Source organism: Cervus elaphus, chromosome X (assembly GCF_910594005.1).
Source record: "Cervus elaphus chromosome X, mCerEla1.1, whole genome shotgun sequence".
Classification (NCBI taxonomy): Eukaryota; Metazoa; Chordata; class Mammalia; order Artiodactyla; family Cervidae; genus Cervus; species Cervus elaphus.
In genome coordinates, this window is record NC_057848.1 from 157,012,264 (window position 1) to 157,028,575 (window position 16,312).

A 16,312-nucleotide genomic window follows, 5' to 3' on the forward strand; every position below is an offset into this window, starting at 1 on the left:
AGTTTTTAGGATTTGCCTTTTTTTTTTTAAATTATTTTTGTACTGTTATTGGGGGTTTAAGAGAAAGTAAAATTAAAACTTATGTTTAATTCACTAGTATAACCTGGAGGTTTATAAATGCCTTTTAAATATACCACATCTTTACCTTGAAAACTCATTTTCTCTAGATGATACAATATAACCTGGCAGAAAAAGACAGCTTAATAACTCAATATTGATAATAACATCTCATTGTTGTTTAGTCACTAAGTAGTGTCTGACTCTTTTGCGATCTCACGTACTGTAGCCCACCAGGCTCCTCTGTCCATGGGATTTCTCAGGCAAGAGTAGTGGAGTGGGTTGCCATTTCTTCCTCCTGGGAATCTTCCCAACCCAGGGCTTGAAACTGGGTCTTCTACAGTGCAGGCAGATTCTTTACCGTCTGAGCCATTGCACTGTAGGTAGATTCTTTAATGTCTGAGCCACCAGGGAAGCCCCTCAATGATAACATCTAAAGGTGGTTAAAAGAGGATTTCCCTGGTGGTCTAGGGGTTAGGACTCAGTGCTTTCCCTGCCAGGGCCTGGGTTCAGTCCCTGGTCAGGGAACCAAGATCCCACAGGCTCTGTGGTGTGGGCTCCCCTCAAAGTAAATAAAGGTGGTTATAAAACAGAAGCACTAACACCCTGCAGTGGCAAAGGGACACACAATAGTGGACAGGACCTTGGACAAATGGTCTACTGTCTCTGGGTTTCAGTTTCCCCATCTGAAAGAAAAAGAAGTCGGAGTTGATCATTTATTTCTAAGGCCCCTTCCAGTCCTACTTGCTATGTAGTTTCCCCTGAATTCTAAGAGAGAAAAGTGAAAATATATTTCTTAAGCCAAGATCTCTGTCCTGTTCATTGCTTGTTTCCACATTTAGCACATGATCTAGCTACATGAAAAATTCTTTTTGAAATTTAAGTAACTAATCATTCCTTATTTGGTTTGTATTGAATAAGGAGTAGCCACCTTAGCTCTTGAAAATTTTTTTTTTATCCTTTGTCCTGCTCAGAGGAGCTCTTTATTCTTTTTTTCTCTAGTTGTTCCCATGGCTTTGCCAACTAAAGTTCTAAGTGCCCACCGTAAATCGCTGAATCTTGTTGATTCTCCTCAGCCATTCCTAAAAAAGGTAAAGTATTTGGGATCACTTTTTCAAGAAGTATAATGTTCTTTTGTGCTGGTGTAGTCCCAGGAGCTCTTGTTAAATGGTTTACCTCAAAAGAAAGACCATATTTCTTGATATGTAGGACTTGTAGGGTTAGAAGCTGGGTTTTCATGTGTACCCACTTTGGTGTCTGGATTGTGGTTTATGTCTGTCTGTACATTGAATTTGACCCAGACCTTCATATGTTGGCATGGAGAAGGCTCCTGACATTCTGCCACTCACCAGAATCTGTGCCACCCAAAGAAAACACGGCAACTTGCTACCAATCCTGGCCTCTCTGGGACCACCAGCCAAGGCTGGGTTGCTTTCAGAGCAGGGCAGGAAACCGGAAAAAGATTCCACTGGAGAAGAAACTCTCAGAATATTCCCCACTAGTTCCCATAATTTGCTACGTTATTCCAAATCTCCTTTGCTTTTATCAGAAAGATTTGGCATCTTTTGGAGACTATTTTAACCACAATTTTATGTTGTTTAAAACTCACATTTTGTGTTTTGCCTTCAAAAAATATTCTGTTGAAGTTTAATGTATAAAAAGTATATAAAATATAAGCATAGGGCTAAGTGAATTATCACCAAGCCAACAGACCCATGTGAGGGACAAGCGCCTTTGGTGCCCCACCTGGCCTCTCCCTCCACAGGTAACTTCCAACACCAGGGTTGGTTTTGCCCATTTTTGACCTTCACATAAATAAAATTTACGCAGATTTTAACCTGTTCAGTCTCCTGTAGACAACGACTGACATAGTGATTCACTGGTCAGGAAAAAAAAAAAGCCACCAAAGATCCCACGAAAACCTGGAGAATGGCACAGTAGCAGAGTGCCAAGACCGGGTTGGTGTGTCACTTTCTCATCTTCTGTAAGTGCATGCCCAGCCCCCAAGCCCTGCTTTTTGTCTTTTGTATGGACAGGCCCCTGAAGATGACTTCCAGTTTCCCAGAGATGACCGTGGCGACGTGGACTGTGAGAAGCTGGTTGAGCAGTTGAAAGACTGTTCGAACCTACAGGACCAAGCAGACATTCTATACATTCTGTATGTAATAAAGTAAGTGCAGGATCTTGGCGAGGTCCAGCTTTCTCTCTTCTCTGTGGCTTTGGCCTGGCAGCCAGCTGCATTATGGTTGTAGTCACCCAGAGTACCCAGACTCCATCCCCTTCTGTGCCTGCTGAAATGAGAAGACTGGCTGAAGCCAGGATCTCACCGTTTCCTGATGTCAGGCTTCTGTTTCAAATGGACAGAAGACAACACAGTCCCGTGGCCCAAGTGAGGCTCACAGGCCGTGGGAGGGCCCAAGCACTTGGCACAATGCCCACTGATGCATTCCCTTCCCTGCCAGGTGAGCGCCACTGCGAGAGAATCTGGCTTCTCAACGTTCTGGGCCACACTTGGAGGGTTTTCCATCTCTTGACAGGGGTCCCAGCTGGGACACGAATCTCTCTGGACAGCACGGGGTCACTGTTCACAACCTCCTCAGCGAGCTCTATGGGAAGGCCGGCTTGAACCAGGAGTGGGGTCTGATCCGCTACATCTCCGGCCTCCTCCGGAAGAAAGTGGAGGTCCTGGCTGAGGTCAGAGCCACTGCATGTGTGCGGGCTGGCTGTCTATCCTTTCTATCCCCAATGCTCTCTTCCTATTAGGAGAGCTGGAGGCAAGCACCTTGTATTTGTAAAGGAAACACGGTATTTAATACACAGATGGAGCAGGTATTTGTTTCCTGATCTCCCACAGCTCTTGGAAGGTGGACAGAGCAGTTGAAATTCAGACTGATTAGTTTTGTTGCTTCTTATCTGCAGAAAAGGATTTACCAAGAAATAAAATGAAAATGCTCTGTGGTCCAGCACCCTTCTAACCAGAACGCTCTTATTTCTGCACATCTGTAGTACAGTCATCAGGGATATTTTAACCCTGAGGCCCTGCTAATTCCAGAACTGCTTTCTATAACACTCAAGGTCATTATTATAGTATTTATTATATGTGAATAATGGGGAAACTGGCAATTTAGGACTATAATATGGTCATTAAGTCTTAACATCGGTGTTTTAAGACTCAGGACTCACGGCTAGGCCCTGCAGAGCCAGGCCTGGGGCCACATTCTGGGAACACAAAGACCACAGGGACCCAACTCAGCCTGGGTTTCTCAGCCTGGAGTATGTATATGAATTTTCAAATAAATGGCAGCATAGGTCAAGTTTATAAAGGAAAATTTATTGGCAGCGACCCTTCCCCACCAGCTTTGCTGATCTTTCTCCCCCTCACCCTCTCCCTGACCATGCAGGCGTGCACGGACCTGCTGTCACACCAGAAGCAGCTCACAGTGGGCCTGCCCCCAGAACCCCGGGAGAAGACCATCTCTGCGTAAGTCTTCAGCTTGTGGGGGGACTCAGGTTCGGGGTGGGGAGGACACCTCAGCACCATCTACCATTCAGGAAAAGTCTTTTAAGAGATCCTATCGCTTGAGCCCTGCCACGTGGAAAATGAGGCTCTTCTATGGAGGGCTAGAGGTGCTCATAGGCGTCATCCATGGTGTTTCTGTGCCGCTGCTGTTTCCTAGGCCTCTTCCCCCTGAGGAGCTCACAAAGCTCATCTATGAAGCCAGCGGGCAGGACATCAGCATCGCCGTGCTCACACAGGTCAGTGGGCCGTCTCTGGGCAGCAGGGGCGTGTCCGCCACCGCTCAGCCTCTGAAACCCCGTCTCGTCATGTGTCTGTGTCAGGAGATCGTGGTGTACCTGGCGATGTACGTCAGGGCTCAGCCCAGCCTCTTCGTGGAGATGCTCCGGCTCCGAATTGGACTGATCATTCAGGTGATGGCCACGGAGCTGGCGCGGAGCCTGAACTGTTCAGGTGGGATTCTCAAGGGCAGCTCGCACTGCTTGAGTTCACCCAACTCTCCCTTTTCCTGCCACCAGTCTTGTATCTGGGAAAACTTAACATGTTTGTTTTCAGGAGAAGAAGCTTCTGAAAGTTTGATGAACCTCAGCCCTTTTGATATGAAAAATCTCCTGCACCACATCTTAAGTGGCAAAGAATTTGGTGTTGAAAGAAGCAGTAAGTTAGTCTTTCTTTGTTTCCTTTCCTTTTTCATTAATCCTCACCCCCACCAACCCCCACTTCCTTCCTCCTATACCTAACTCTAACACATCCCTGCCTATGCAAATACAAATGAATCTCACAATTGCATGAGAATTACCATATTGCCTGATGTCCACAGGCATCTCCTTTACTCCTGTTGGTGTGGGGGCACTGCAGAGAAACCTAACGCAGCCAGACCACTCCCACCACAAATAAGGAAGATGAACTAGAACAAGGAGAAAAATCATCACCAACCAGTACAACCCCTGGGAGAAATGAGAACACATTTCTCCTAAGACTGAACTTGTGGGGTGTAGTCAGTAGACCACAGCAGCAACAAGGGAAGACTTGGAACTGTGCGATTCCCTCTTAGGAAGGACATGGCTAGCTAAGACAGCTCTCCCTTGTCCAAGGTCACAGAGCTAGCTGGTGACAGGGCCTTGTGAACCTCAGTTCCACACTTACCAGGGTGTCTGGATGCTTTCACAGACCACTGAATTAGAACTCTGTACTAAATTCCCTTTATTTTACATAATAGATGGACTGTAGAACATCTGTTGCTACAGGAAGCCCTTTCTGAAAAGGAACCAGGATCGTTTCATGGTCCTTTGAAATTACTAAAAAGTATTAGATGCACCTTTACTACATTTACAATACCATGAACATGAGCTTGGTGCACAGTGAGCCTGATCGAATGCTCATTTCCCTCTAGTCTTGGTTTGTTTTTCATCTATAAGATGCATAGCTGTGACGGCTGCAGGAAGAGGCCTCAGCGCACTGCCCCACGTGTTGCCATAGGCGATTCCACCAGAAACAAAATCGTTTTGCTTTCCTTTCTTCCTGACCTGCTTGGACTGCCAATTTTCAGAGAGCTTTTGAAAAGGCTGTTTCAAAAACATTGTGGGTTTAACATATTCCAAAGTGTACCTACCTGTCATCCTGTCGCAGTGCAGCCTCCTTCCGTGCTCACTCTTCACCAGAGCCTGGTTCTGTTCCCCTCTCTCTCTCACCAGGAACTGACCTTGCCTCCCTCCCTCCAGGCCAGCCCCCACAGCACTGGAGAGCTGGCTGTCCCCCGTGGTCCTGTCACCTGAGGCCTTTCCCCATCTGGCCCTTGTCAACTCTCCGTAGCAGCATCCTCTCCCTTCTCCAAGCTCCAGCCTCCCCTTCCCGCCAGGCTGCGCCCCTCTTCTCAGGGCTGGTTTGTTCAGGCTGCTACTCCTCCCTGGTCCCACATGTGGCCATCTCCGCCCCACTGGAGGCTGCATAGGCCCCACTGACTGTGCCCCTCACCCCTGGCCCTGTGCACATAGCTCTGCCACCATTTGCGGGAACCAACTGCTAAAAAAAAAAAAAAGAAGCAGCACTTGGTCTAGGACCTCCCGGGATGAGCAGCTGCTGGAGATGCATCCACTGGGGAAGCAGTGCACCTACCTTCATACCTGGGCTCCCGTCTAGTCACAAAGTAGTACCTACAATCTCTGTGCCTCCTTTAAGGAGGGTTTTTATTAACATTGGGCCCTCCCTGTCTTCTAGGACAGACTCTGAGTCCTTACCTCCTGACATCAGAGAACTTAGGCAGTGCCCACCAGCCCTGCAGTCAGAGTAGTTATCTTCTTCCTTCCTTCCATGCCTTCCTCAGCCATCCTGGGCTTTCTGCTTCCATTTGACAGCATCTCTCTCAACTCCCCAACTATTTTTTCCCTATCTGACCATGTTTTCAAATGCCAGACAAACACAACCAAATGCTGGGCATAGGTCATTATAAGCTCCACTTCAACACTGCCCCCCAACTCCTTAAGTGCCTCTTTCCCACCTCTCCCTCCACCCGAGTTTCCTTTTGTGATACACTACTTTCTCTTACCAAGCCCCTTCTAAGCTCTGTCCTCCTCTAGACCAGAGGGAACCAGTCAGGCTCCATTTGGTCACAGGCCTCAGCTTGGCTGTCACAACCTGAACATAGACACAGACCACATGTCAGCAAAGAGAAGCCAGGTGCCAAAAAACAATCATGGACAGCAAAACTTGAATTTCATATCATTGCATGTATCCTAAGATACTATTCTAGAGAAGGAAATGGTAACCCATTCCAGTATTCTTGCCTGGGAAATCCCACGGACACAGGAGCCTGCTGGGCTACAGTCACGGGGTCACAAAGAGTTGGACACAACTTTGCAACTAAACAACAACAAAGATACTATTCGTTTGTTTTTTCCCCCAACAATGTACAAAGTCATTCTTACCTCATAGACTGGGCAGAGACAGACAGTGGGTCGCCTCTGAAGTTTGCTAACCCCTGCCTTTCAGCTTTCTTTCCTCTGTGGGGAAGGGGTCACTGAGGGTTTGACTGACGTATCCAGCACTGCCTGGAACTGCTTCTATACAAACAACATCAGTAATCATTGATTCGGGACATACAGTTTGGGTGTAAGGTTCCTACTTCACTGACATTGACAAGAGTCCTAGGTTTAAGGTTGCAACTTGGAGGGCTCTGTGACCCTCTCGCGAGCTGCTGGGGAGAGCCATGGGAGCACGTGGACATGGTACACCCCTCTGCACCCTGGCCTCCCTCTTGTGCACGGGGCTTAGAAAGGGGTGAGGTGACCAGGGGGTCCGCACGTGAGGGCTGTCTTTGCAGCACCCGAGTGCTCCACCTTTAGTGTGGGTGAGTTCTCAACCAGACCCCTGTTACCCTTTGTAGGCCCGGAGAACAGCACTCTGCAGCCTCACAACACCTTGCTGAGTTTGCTTCATCTTCATCTTGCTCTCTCCCTTTTTCTCTGTACCGGAACCCTGTCTCCAGTGTTAGGAAATACAATCGCCCAAGTCCTGATGGAATGCTGTTCTCAAATGCTCCCTAATTATAATTGAGGCAATTATCATTTATCCTCCTCACAATAAAGTGAACTGATTTGCAGACACATTGGTGAATTTATTTCATCAAGCCAAAGAAATGCAGTGTGGGCTGTCATTCTTTTTATTTAATAAGGACATTGGGTACTTCAGATCTTTTTCTTTAGAGTGGGTGCCAGCAGGCAAACAAAGTCAACATCATGCAATCAGATGTGTTTTGGTGGTTTTTCTCCTTTCCTGAAGGAGGAACGCTCAGGATCCTTTTCCAAAAGTAATTTTCAGTCCTTTCAAATGCACAATCCTTGAAATGTAAATATATAAGATAAATATTTAATGTGTTCTGCTCATCAAAATAATATACGTGGTTTGACACAGATAATTACTGAAAAATTGCTACTAGATAGAAAGCTATAGAAGCTTATGAAACTAGGAACAGAGTAATGTTGTCTGAAACCATACACATGTCAAATTGCAAGCAAGGCCAGAAGAGGTCCTGTCTTTTTGCATATAACATTTGTTAATTGTCCTTTATAATTGTTCAGTTTAAGTGGCCCTACCTGTAACTGTTCAATTTTTATAAATAAGAAAACTCAATTTTTATTAAATCCTGAGGTGTCTGAGATTAACGTTTTCAGCTAATGCCCAGTACAAACAGGCCCCTTTGGCTTCTGTTTTCCACTCTCCCCGTGTCCCTCCTCCCATTCTGGCTACTCTTCGTGGGTCCTCCCTCTCTGCTGTCCTTGGGCTCTTTATTTGTCTCCACTCCTCTGGGATGGGAGGGAGCCACCGGTGCAACACCCAGCACTGAGGGACTGCCTCGGAGGGGACAGCTGTGAGGGGCGGGTAGGTTCCACTCGGTGGGGCTTCATGTGCCCTTGGGAGGCTTTATCCTGAAGACTGGGCTAGGCCTAAAAGGAGTCCGAGTGGGCAGTGACATGGTCCCCCGTGTACCCTTTAGAATGATCACTGTGCGCACAGCGTGGAGCATCAGTGAGTGGGGCAAGGCCATGGACAGGCCACTGCAGCAGGGTGGAGCTCCCCTGCCCCTTCTGGGATGGCCGCTGCTGTGTCTTCACCTTTGATTGGCTTGTTCTTCCCTTTCTTGCCCCTAGGCTGGACTTTTATCGGGTGGGCTCAGGTTTCGACAAGGAAGGGGTACATTTAGAGACGTAAAAAGTTATTTTAAAAAACATACTCAAATCATTGAAGGGCTTTCTGGTCACTCAGTGTTTCCTGCATGCTGCTTAAGTCATGTTCACTATGTCACCCATTCACTCAAATGCATACTGAGCCCATGCTGTATCGCAGGCCCTGCTCCACATCCTGGAAATGGGAGTGCACAGCTGAGTGGGGGGGAGAGAGAGAGAAAAACGAGCACATGCATGTGTCCCTCTGAGGGCGGACGCAATATAATTTCTACAGACCCCTTGTGTGTTTCCCTTGCAGTGCGGCCCATTCATTCCTCCACACCCAGCCCTGCTGTCTCCATCCATGAGGTGGGCCACACTGGAGTCACCAAAACTGAGAGAAGTGGCATCAACAGGCTGAGGAGTGAGATGAAACAGGTAAGAAGAGCTCTCGGTGCCAGGAAAGAAGTGGTCTTCCTGTCTGGGCTCAACTGAGAACATGATAGAAGTCCCGGGCATGCAGACCACAGCCCGCCTGGTAAAGGATGAGAGATCTCTCCTGTGCTCAGACATCCCAGAGCCACTCATGTGCACCCACACGCACTCATCTTTAGCATTAACCATGTTAGGTGAGCATTCTGGAAAATAGCCTGCCCCATGTTTGCCTGTTGCCAAGAACCAGTCTTTCAAGAGGACCGCAGCCATTGCAAAAGGTCACTGAATCCTCTCTCCATCCAATGTGTCCTTCAAGTGCAACAGTGAAATGAAGGAGTGTAGAAATAGACTGGAATGCGTGTGATATCCTTATTTTCCACCATCCATAGGTGTGTCTTTTGGGTGCTCACCTTTAATTCATAATAAATTCCTTCTCGACTGATCCCACAGGACTGCAAGTCAACAGCCTTTCAGTCCTAATGGGTTGGGTACTATGCTAGGACTTGACAGTGATCTACAGTAGGAAATAGTTTCCTGCTGATTGTGACCTGCAGTGAGAAATGCACTGGGATTTTCTCCATTTCAAACATGGCCTCAGTAGACTGAGCCCATGAGGCACTAATGGTTACACCCTGCAGGTGGAGCAACACTTCCTTGGATGTTCTAGAGGGTGATACAAGTAGTAAGGCAGCCTTGATTTGAAACTGGTTTTTATTTTCTGATGTATTTTTGCTTTCAGATGACTAGGCGGTTTAGTGCTGATGAACAGGTGAAACATCTGTCTTCTTTCCTCCTTTACTGTGCTTCATGTTCTTTCTGGCTTGAATGTTGGAAGTGAGGCTGTGAGTATAGAGTCTCAAGCCACGGAGAACAGTTCTGCCCATCGAACAGGCTTGGGTGGAGGCGACTCCACAGGCTGTGGCAGGCATCCCTTGGGACAGGCCGAGTGCTGGACTTGAAAGCAAGAGAAGTGACCTTGCCCCATGCCTTGAGGAAAAAAATCCATTTATCAAACTCTTGGGTTTCATAGGATACTTTGTGAAACAGATGGATGGAGATGGGTTCTGCCTCCGCAGGAGTATCTTTTCAAAAAACAGAACTGAATAGGGACAAGTAGATTGTGGTCACTGATTATAGCAATAGAAAAAATACTGGAGAACCATTCCTAACAATTTCCTGTTTCTGTGACTGAGAGAGCACAGAGTCTCTACTGACGTGCAGATTCCCTGTTCAGTCCCAAGGAAAAACACATGTGCCCTCTCATTGGAATCTATGCTCTTTCCAAGTAAGGAACAGACTTTTCAAACGTCTTCCTGTGCCAGCCACTCGGTGGCACCGTCCCTCTGGTTGCCCACATCCTGATGGTAGTTGACTGGAGCTGAATCTGGGGGCTTCCTTCCGTCTGTTTAATGCTGTCGTTGCTTATTATGGGGACAGAATGATCACTGTTGCATGGGTTTAAGTTCAGTTAGCCAATATAAGTATTGTATTTGGCCACTTACATCAAGGAAATACATTATTCTCTTTCCAAAATTAACATAAAAGATTAGCATCTTGAGGCTGTGACTTTGGGAAATAAGTTGTATCCTAACTTGACAAGCCGCCTCCACATTGACTAGACATGGGGAAGCTCCACACTCAGAGAAAGCAGAGCTCTGCCCCTGCACCGTGGGCCGTCTGCCTCGGGGGTGACTGAGAACTTCCACCGCCTGCATCCTCCACGTCTTGCTTCCTCGGCTGTTTTCGAGGCTGTTCTATGCTCCTCCTCTCTGCATGCATCCTCTGGTGTCAGTGCACATGACTGAGTGGACTCTCTCTGTTTTGTAGCTCATATCTGTGAGCCAGGCCGCATCCAGCAGCGCACACTCCTCCAAGTCTGCGGTAAACCATGCGTCCTCGCCTCCTCCTCATTTGTGGTGTCCGCATCCTCTCCTTGCCCTTCTCTTGCTCCCCCCACCCCCTCCCTCCCTCCCCAAGCTGTGAACAGGTTTAAGTGTTAGCATGGGACTGTCACCATGACAGAGGAGAGGCTAGAGAGCAAGCAGAATTGTGGAACTGAAAGCTTTGTTTTTCCATCTTGAGTTCTCTGCTTAGGCTCCTCGGTGTGCTGTGAGTGAGCAACGCTCTTCTCACCGATCCCCAGGCGCTTCTGGAACCTTCGGGACAGTGGTTATGCATCTTTCTATTGAGCCACGGGGGTGAACCACTGCCCGCATGAGCTGATGGGCACTTTGTAAATGCTGTGGCCCCACTTGCCTGGAGGCCCCAGATGAGCTGGAGGAAATGTTCTAATTGCACAGGCAAGTCTGAATCTTCCTCCCAAAACTAGAGGGAGAAAACCAGCTGAGTCACTGATGAGTATGGCTGTAAGTACTTTTATTTGTCTCTAATTATTGCCGTATTTAAATGGCAGTAATGAGCCCAGTGGAATAACCCAGCCTAACAGCCTTTTCAAAATAAGATCCGATGAAGTCAAAACGTGTGCTCCGAGAAGCCTCCAGCCCTGTGGAGGTTTAAATTTGAGGTTGCACACCAAGAAAGGAAAACTGCCAGATAGTCCGGAACTCAGATCATGTGTAAGGATGAAGGTTATTCCATCCCCAACTGGGAGGCCGCTGGCAGAGTGGACGTGTGCTTGGCCACAGGGAGGCTGCACCCAGGGAGCCCCGTTCAGATCTCAGGCCCCTGGAGCCTCTCCCGCGGCCTCCGCAGTCTTGGGTGGGCCTGTGGCTCCCAAGGCAGAAGCCGAACTGCTGGCCCTGCCCCAGTGCTTCCCTCACAGAGGCCAGAATAAATCCAGTCTCCGGGAGGAGGTGAGGAGGAGATGGTACCCCAGCTCTGAGGCAGTCATCGTCCCGAATGAGGAGAAAGCCCCATGCTGAGAACAGAATAGAAAGCCACTGAAGAGGAAGGTGGACACACCATGGTCTGAGGCCTTCCTCCTGGGGCTCAGAGCCTCACCCAGCGCTGGGTGTTGTATTCCGGTGGCCCCGGCCCCGCAGCGCGGTGACCACCATGGTCCAGGCTCCGCAGGAAGAATGCAGTCCCCATGGCCTTGTTCTCCCTGGGCTGTAGGGCTGCCCGCATCTGCACTCAGGGTACCCGCCTGTGCTCCGCTGCTTGTGTGGAGTTTGGGGTTCTTAGCCCCCCAGAACCCACCCCCTGACCTGCTGGGCCTCTCTGCTGGGCCTGGGGCCTCTGCCGGTGCACCCCGTCTTGGCGGCTGGAGGAGTGCAGGGAAGAAGCTGGGTCACCAAACCAGTAAAGCCAGCTGGTGTTCCTGACTAGTCCCCGGCAGCCCTCCTGAGGCTTCTGAAAGCCACGCCCTTCTGTCTTGCAGAGGTCCAGCACCCCGTCCTCACCCACGGGCACATCATCATCAGACTCAGGTGGGCAGCACATGGGCTGGGGGGAACGGCAGGGCCAGTGGCTGCGCAGGAGAAGGCTGGATGGCGCCATCAACAGGGTCCCTGTGGGATTCTACCAGAAGGTGTGGAAGATCCTTCAGAAGGTGAGCCTGGCTGCTGAGCTGCATCACCCCCCACCACCCAGTGTGACCACCCAAATGTCCCCAGGCGCTGACAAGTGTCCCCTCGGGGGCCAAGTGCCCCTGGTTGAGAAATGCTGGCTGGAAACCGAACCAGTTAGATAAAGTGGCGGCCCAGCTTGTGTGGCACCACCTCTGACCCATTTTCTGAACATCGCAAAGTCTGAAGGTAGGCAAGAGGCAAAGAAGGCCAGGAAGGCTCAGGATAAAATGCTGTAACCCGGCCGACCTGCAACAGCCACGCACCTTGGTCCCTGCAGCTACTTTCTCCCTCCTCAGCCCTGGAGTGTGCCAGTGTCCTGCCAGAGGGACTGTTGGCCTCCATCAGAAGCTTCTATGCAAACCAAGAACCACACAGGCAGGACTGATTTTTTTTCCTCAGTTATTTTTGTTAGCTTATTTCACAGTAGGAGAGGCCAGGAGAGAAAAGTCACCCCAAAGAGGGCGCACAACACCCCCTCCCCAGTCTTCTGCATTCTGCTCCCTGTGAGGTCTCCGTCAAAGCTTGGGCACAGGAGGCCCGAGGGCACCCTGTCCTTTTAGGTGACTTTGGTGCCCACATGGGAGCAGAGGCCTCCAATGGTTCCTAGAAGACCTTCCCACTCTTCCTGGGGCCTCACATGCTTCCATCCGGGCTCCCGCTGGCCTGATACCAAGCTGCTTTTATTATGAAAAAGCGGCACTTTGTACAGAGCCAGCACTTGTTATTTATATACATGAGTGTGCGTGTGCGTGTCTGTGCATGTGCTCTAGTCTTTTGTGATTGGTGCTTATTATAGAAACCTTAAAAATAGATGCCTGCGAAGGCATAGAAGGATCACTCTGCCAGCAGGAACCATGAACATCTCCCTTGCTCTGGCACCAAAGGGGGCCTCTCAGCCGCCAGGACTGGGCTGCTGAGTGAAACTCGGAGCTCCCACAGAGGACAACCCAGCAGGTCCCTGGGGCGTTGTTCGTGTGAGATCTGAACAACGCCTGCCGGCTCCTTAGAACTGTTCCATCGAAAACACAGCCTGTGGGCAGTGAGAACAAGCTCTGTAAAAATAACTCTCACAGTCTGGCGTGTTCCACTCCTCGCGCTGGCTTCCAGGGCAGCACAACGTGAGTGTGTATGCACACTTTTTAATCAGGTTCTGACATGTGCAATGTGTGTTCTGCCTCCAGTGCCATGGTCTGTCCATCGACGGTTACGTGCTCCCGTCCTCGACCACGCAAGAGGTATGATGGGAAAAACATACATGCCATGAGTTTTCACCGAGTGCTAGATTTCTTGGACTCTTTCCACTCACCCTTCTTTCAAGCTTATTACATACATACAGGCCATTTGCAAGCCCTATCTCAGGGCTTCCCAGGTGATGCAAGTGGTAAAGAACCTGCCTGGCAATGCGAGAGACACAGGTTCAATCCCTGGGTCAGGAAGATACCCTGAAGGAGGAAATAGAAATCCACTCCAGTATTCCTGCCTGGAGAATCCCATGGACAGAGGAACCTGGAGGGCCACAGTCCATGGGGTCGCAGAGACATGACTGAAGCGACATAGCACGTGTGCATCTTTCTCAACCCTCAAGTTTTACAGTTTTTTCCCACATTAGCATCACCTTTCTTCCTTCCCCCGAGAAACAGCATATCTGGACTCTCCAGATCTCTAGATTGCTCCTGAAAACTCTGGTAAGGGAAGAATTCCCTGGACCTGTAGCAGCCTCCTCTGACAACAGTCATCTTCCCTGGTTTCTTTACCCCTGTTCATTCTTTAAAAAATTGATGTTTTAATTTTTACCCTACCATGCTATATGCCACAAAGAATAGTGAAGAAAGAAAAAACAAGACATGGTCATGTTGCTAGATGTCACAGTCCATCGGGATGGGTGACTAATGCTAGGACAGGGCTGGCTCTCAGCCTCCTGCTTCAGAGGATTCCTGTGAGCAGGATTAGCCAAGTGGCCAGCAAGGAAGCCCTCTGAGTCAGTGGGTGCTGCGGGCGGCGTGGGTGACAGGGCTGTCTGTCCTCTGCTCGCTCCTGACCCGTCTCTGCTGGTCCCTTGGCAGATGACCCCGCAGGAGATCAAGTTTGCTGTCCACGTTGAGTCAGTGCTGAACCGAGTGCCACAACCCGAGTACCGCCAGCTGCTGGTGGAAGCCATCATGGTGCTGACACTGCTCTCAGACACAGAGATGAACAGCATCGGGGGCATCATCCACGTGGACCAGATCGTGCACATGGCCAACCAGCTGTTCCTACAGGACCAGGTGGGCGTGCCCAGAGGCAGTATAGCTGGGTTGGCTGCCATTCACCTCTCTCGAAGCTGGAGATCCTGTGTCCAGTAGGAGAGGTGGTTCTTAAACAAAAAATGTCCTCACAGATGGTGAAAAATGTCAACCATTTGGTTTGAAAATGGTTTGTGGCCACTGGGAAATCTTGACCTTTGGAGAGGGACAGGCCCCCTTCAGTATAGGTTTTAGAGCCAACACATGTCTGGCCCCGTGTAAACCAAAGTCCAGCTAGGAGAAGCCATCCTCTCATCCTAGAATCAGTGTTGCACTGCCCACGTTCGGCTGGGAGCGCCGGCTCTGCTCACACATTGCCTCTGCCTTTTTTTCCTGCTGCAGGTGTCGACTGGAGCCACGGACACGCTGGAGAAAGACCAAGCCACAGGCATCTGCCACTTCTTTTACGACAGCGCTCCAAGTGGGGCTTATGGGACGATGACCTACCTAACGAAGGCGGTGGCTTCTCATCTGCAGGAACTGCTGCCCAATTCAGGTTGCCAGATGCAGTAGGGCCTCGGTGCTCAGTTTGTCTCTTTCTCGTGGGCACTTCCTCATGTTCCCCAAGATCCCCTGTGCTTTCCCCAAAGTCTTGCCCATCAGAATTCCTGGCAGGGAGGGGATGATAGTGACACACTTGAAAGCAGTAGACATCCAAACCCCAGAAAGGGCCGCTGACTTCTGTGCTCCCCTGAGGAGCACTGGGGGGGTCATCGTCTACACTCATCTCACTGAAACTTTTGTCACAGCATCTGGTCTCCTGGAGTCTGAGGACAGATTAGAAGTGGGTCTCTGTTGAGTGCAGAGTGAAGTGAAAAGGCAGCTTAAATCAGCTCTCGCGGAGTTCCTGAACAGGTTCCATGAGCTAGTGACACATCTTCAACATGGAAAGATCCTTCCAGCAGCTGCAAACCTTAACAAAGGGAACATCTTAACAGGGTATGGTCTGTCTGTGGGTCAAATTGTTTACTGAATAGAACAGCTCTTTCTGTGGGGCCTGGTTTTCTCGTGCCTGGCTGGCTTTCTCAGCATCTTGTCCTATGGGCATGGCTATCTTCGTGTGACAGTTCTCTCACCCAGATTTAGAAAACTGCTCCCACTTCACTTTGGCTCATGGTCTTCAAGGATTTTATCTTGGCCACCCATGAATTAGGGGTTTCTCCTGCCTTGTGAAAAACCCCACATCTTTCAATCTAACCAAGAAGAAAAAAAGGCAGAGGAGGAGCCAACTCTTCTTATAGCTGGGCCAACTGTTGTTTGGGGGCTGGTGTAGGCAGGGAGTCTGTGTGCACAGGCCTGTGCCCCCACCTCCACCCTCCCACATGGGGTGATGGCCAGCAGGGAGCAGCACGACCCCGTGTTCTGGGGGAGCCATGTCGTGAGTCTGCAGCATCCAATGCCACAGAAATGCAAGATGTGCTCAGAAATAGTGCTCCCCCTGCGGCAGAGCCAGGCTGGGCTCAGGCCTTTCTCCCAGCAGCACTTTCACCGTGAGGCCCTCAGGTGTCTGGAGACCATGAGCGGCAAGAAGTATGTGAAACCTTTCTCCACAGCTTACTAGGTGGTTCCTTCCATCATTCATTGGCACATGTGGGAAGCTGTATAAGGTGTGGAAATACAAAAATACAGGAGACATGACTCAGCGCTCAGGGTGGGGGCAGTGGGACAGGGGAGGATAAGGTGCGAGACAGGACGGTGGTACCACCCAGAGGCCTGCCGTTGGTGCGGCAGATCCCACAGACGGTGTGGGTAGGTGGGGCCGTGCCCCCCTGAGCTGCCGTGGTGCCCAGAGCCTTCCTCTCTCTTCCACCTCTTTCCTTGGAAGCCTGT

General features: G+C 49.8%; 1 protein-coding gene across 5 annotated transcripts in view; it reads left to right on the forward strand.

Moving 5' to 3' along the window:
• The window catches only part of PHKA2 (phosphorylase kinase regulatory subunit alpha 2), a 91,083-nt gene extending 75,492 nt beyond the window's left edge, over window positions 1-15,591 (forward strand). For 3 of the 5 annotated variants that reach the window (XM_043895950.1, XM_043895952.1, XM_043895951.1), the window contains 14 exons: window positions 1,060-1,148; window positions 2,094-2,227; window positions 2,595-2,751; window positions 3,459-3,538; window positions 3,735-3,813; window positions 3,898-4,027; window positions 4,130-4,231; window positions 8,555-8,673; window positions 9,410-9,439; window positions 10,498-10,551; window positions 12,011-12,181; window positions 13,382-13,435; window positions 14,264-14,464; window positions 14,825-15,591. In XM_043895950.1, the coding sequence (XP_043751885.1) occupies window positions 1,060-1,148; window positions 2,094-2,227; window positions 2,595-2,751; window positions 3,459-3,538; window positions 3,735-3,813; window positions 3,898-4,027; window positions 4,130-4,231; window positions 8,555-8,673; window positions 9,410-9,439; window positions 10,498-10,551; window positions 12,011-12,181; window positions 13,382-13,435; window positions 14,264-14,464; window positions 14,825-14,995 (1,571 nt within the window). In that variant the 3' untranslated portion in view covers window positions 14,996-15,591. The remainder of the gene's footprint in view (window positions 1-1,059; window positions 1,149-2,093; window positions 2,228-2,594; window positions 2,752-3,458; window positions 3,539-3,734; window positions 3,814-3,897; window positions 4,028-4,129; window positions 4,232-8,554; window positions 8,674-9,409; window positions 9,440-10,497; window positions 10,552-12,010; window positions 12,182-13,381; window positions 13,436-14,263; window positions 14,465-14,824) is intronic. The other 2 variants (XM_043895954.1, XM_043895955.1) reach the window with 2 other exon arrangements.
• Window positions 15,592-16,312: the final 721 nt, after the last annotated feature.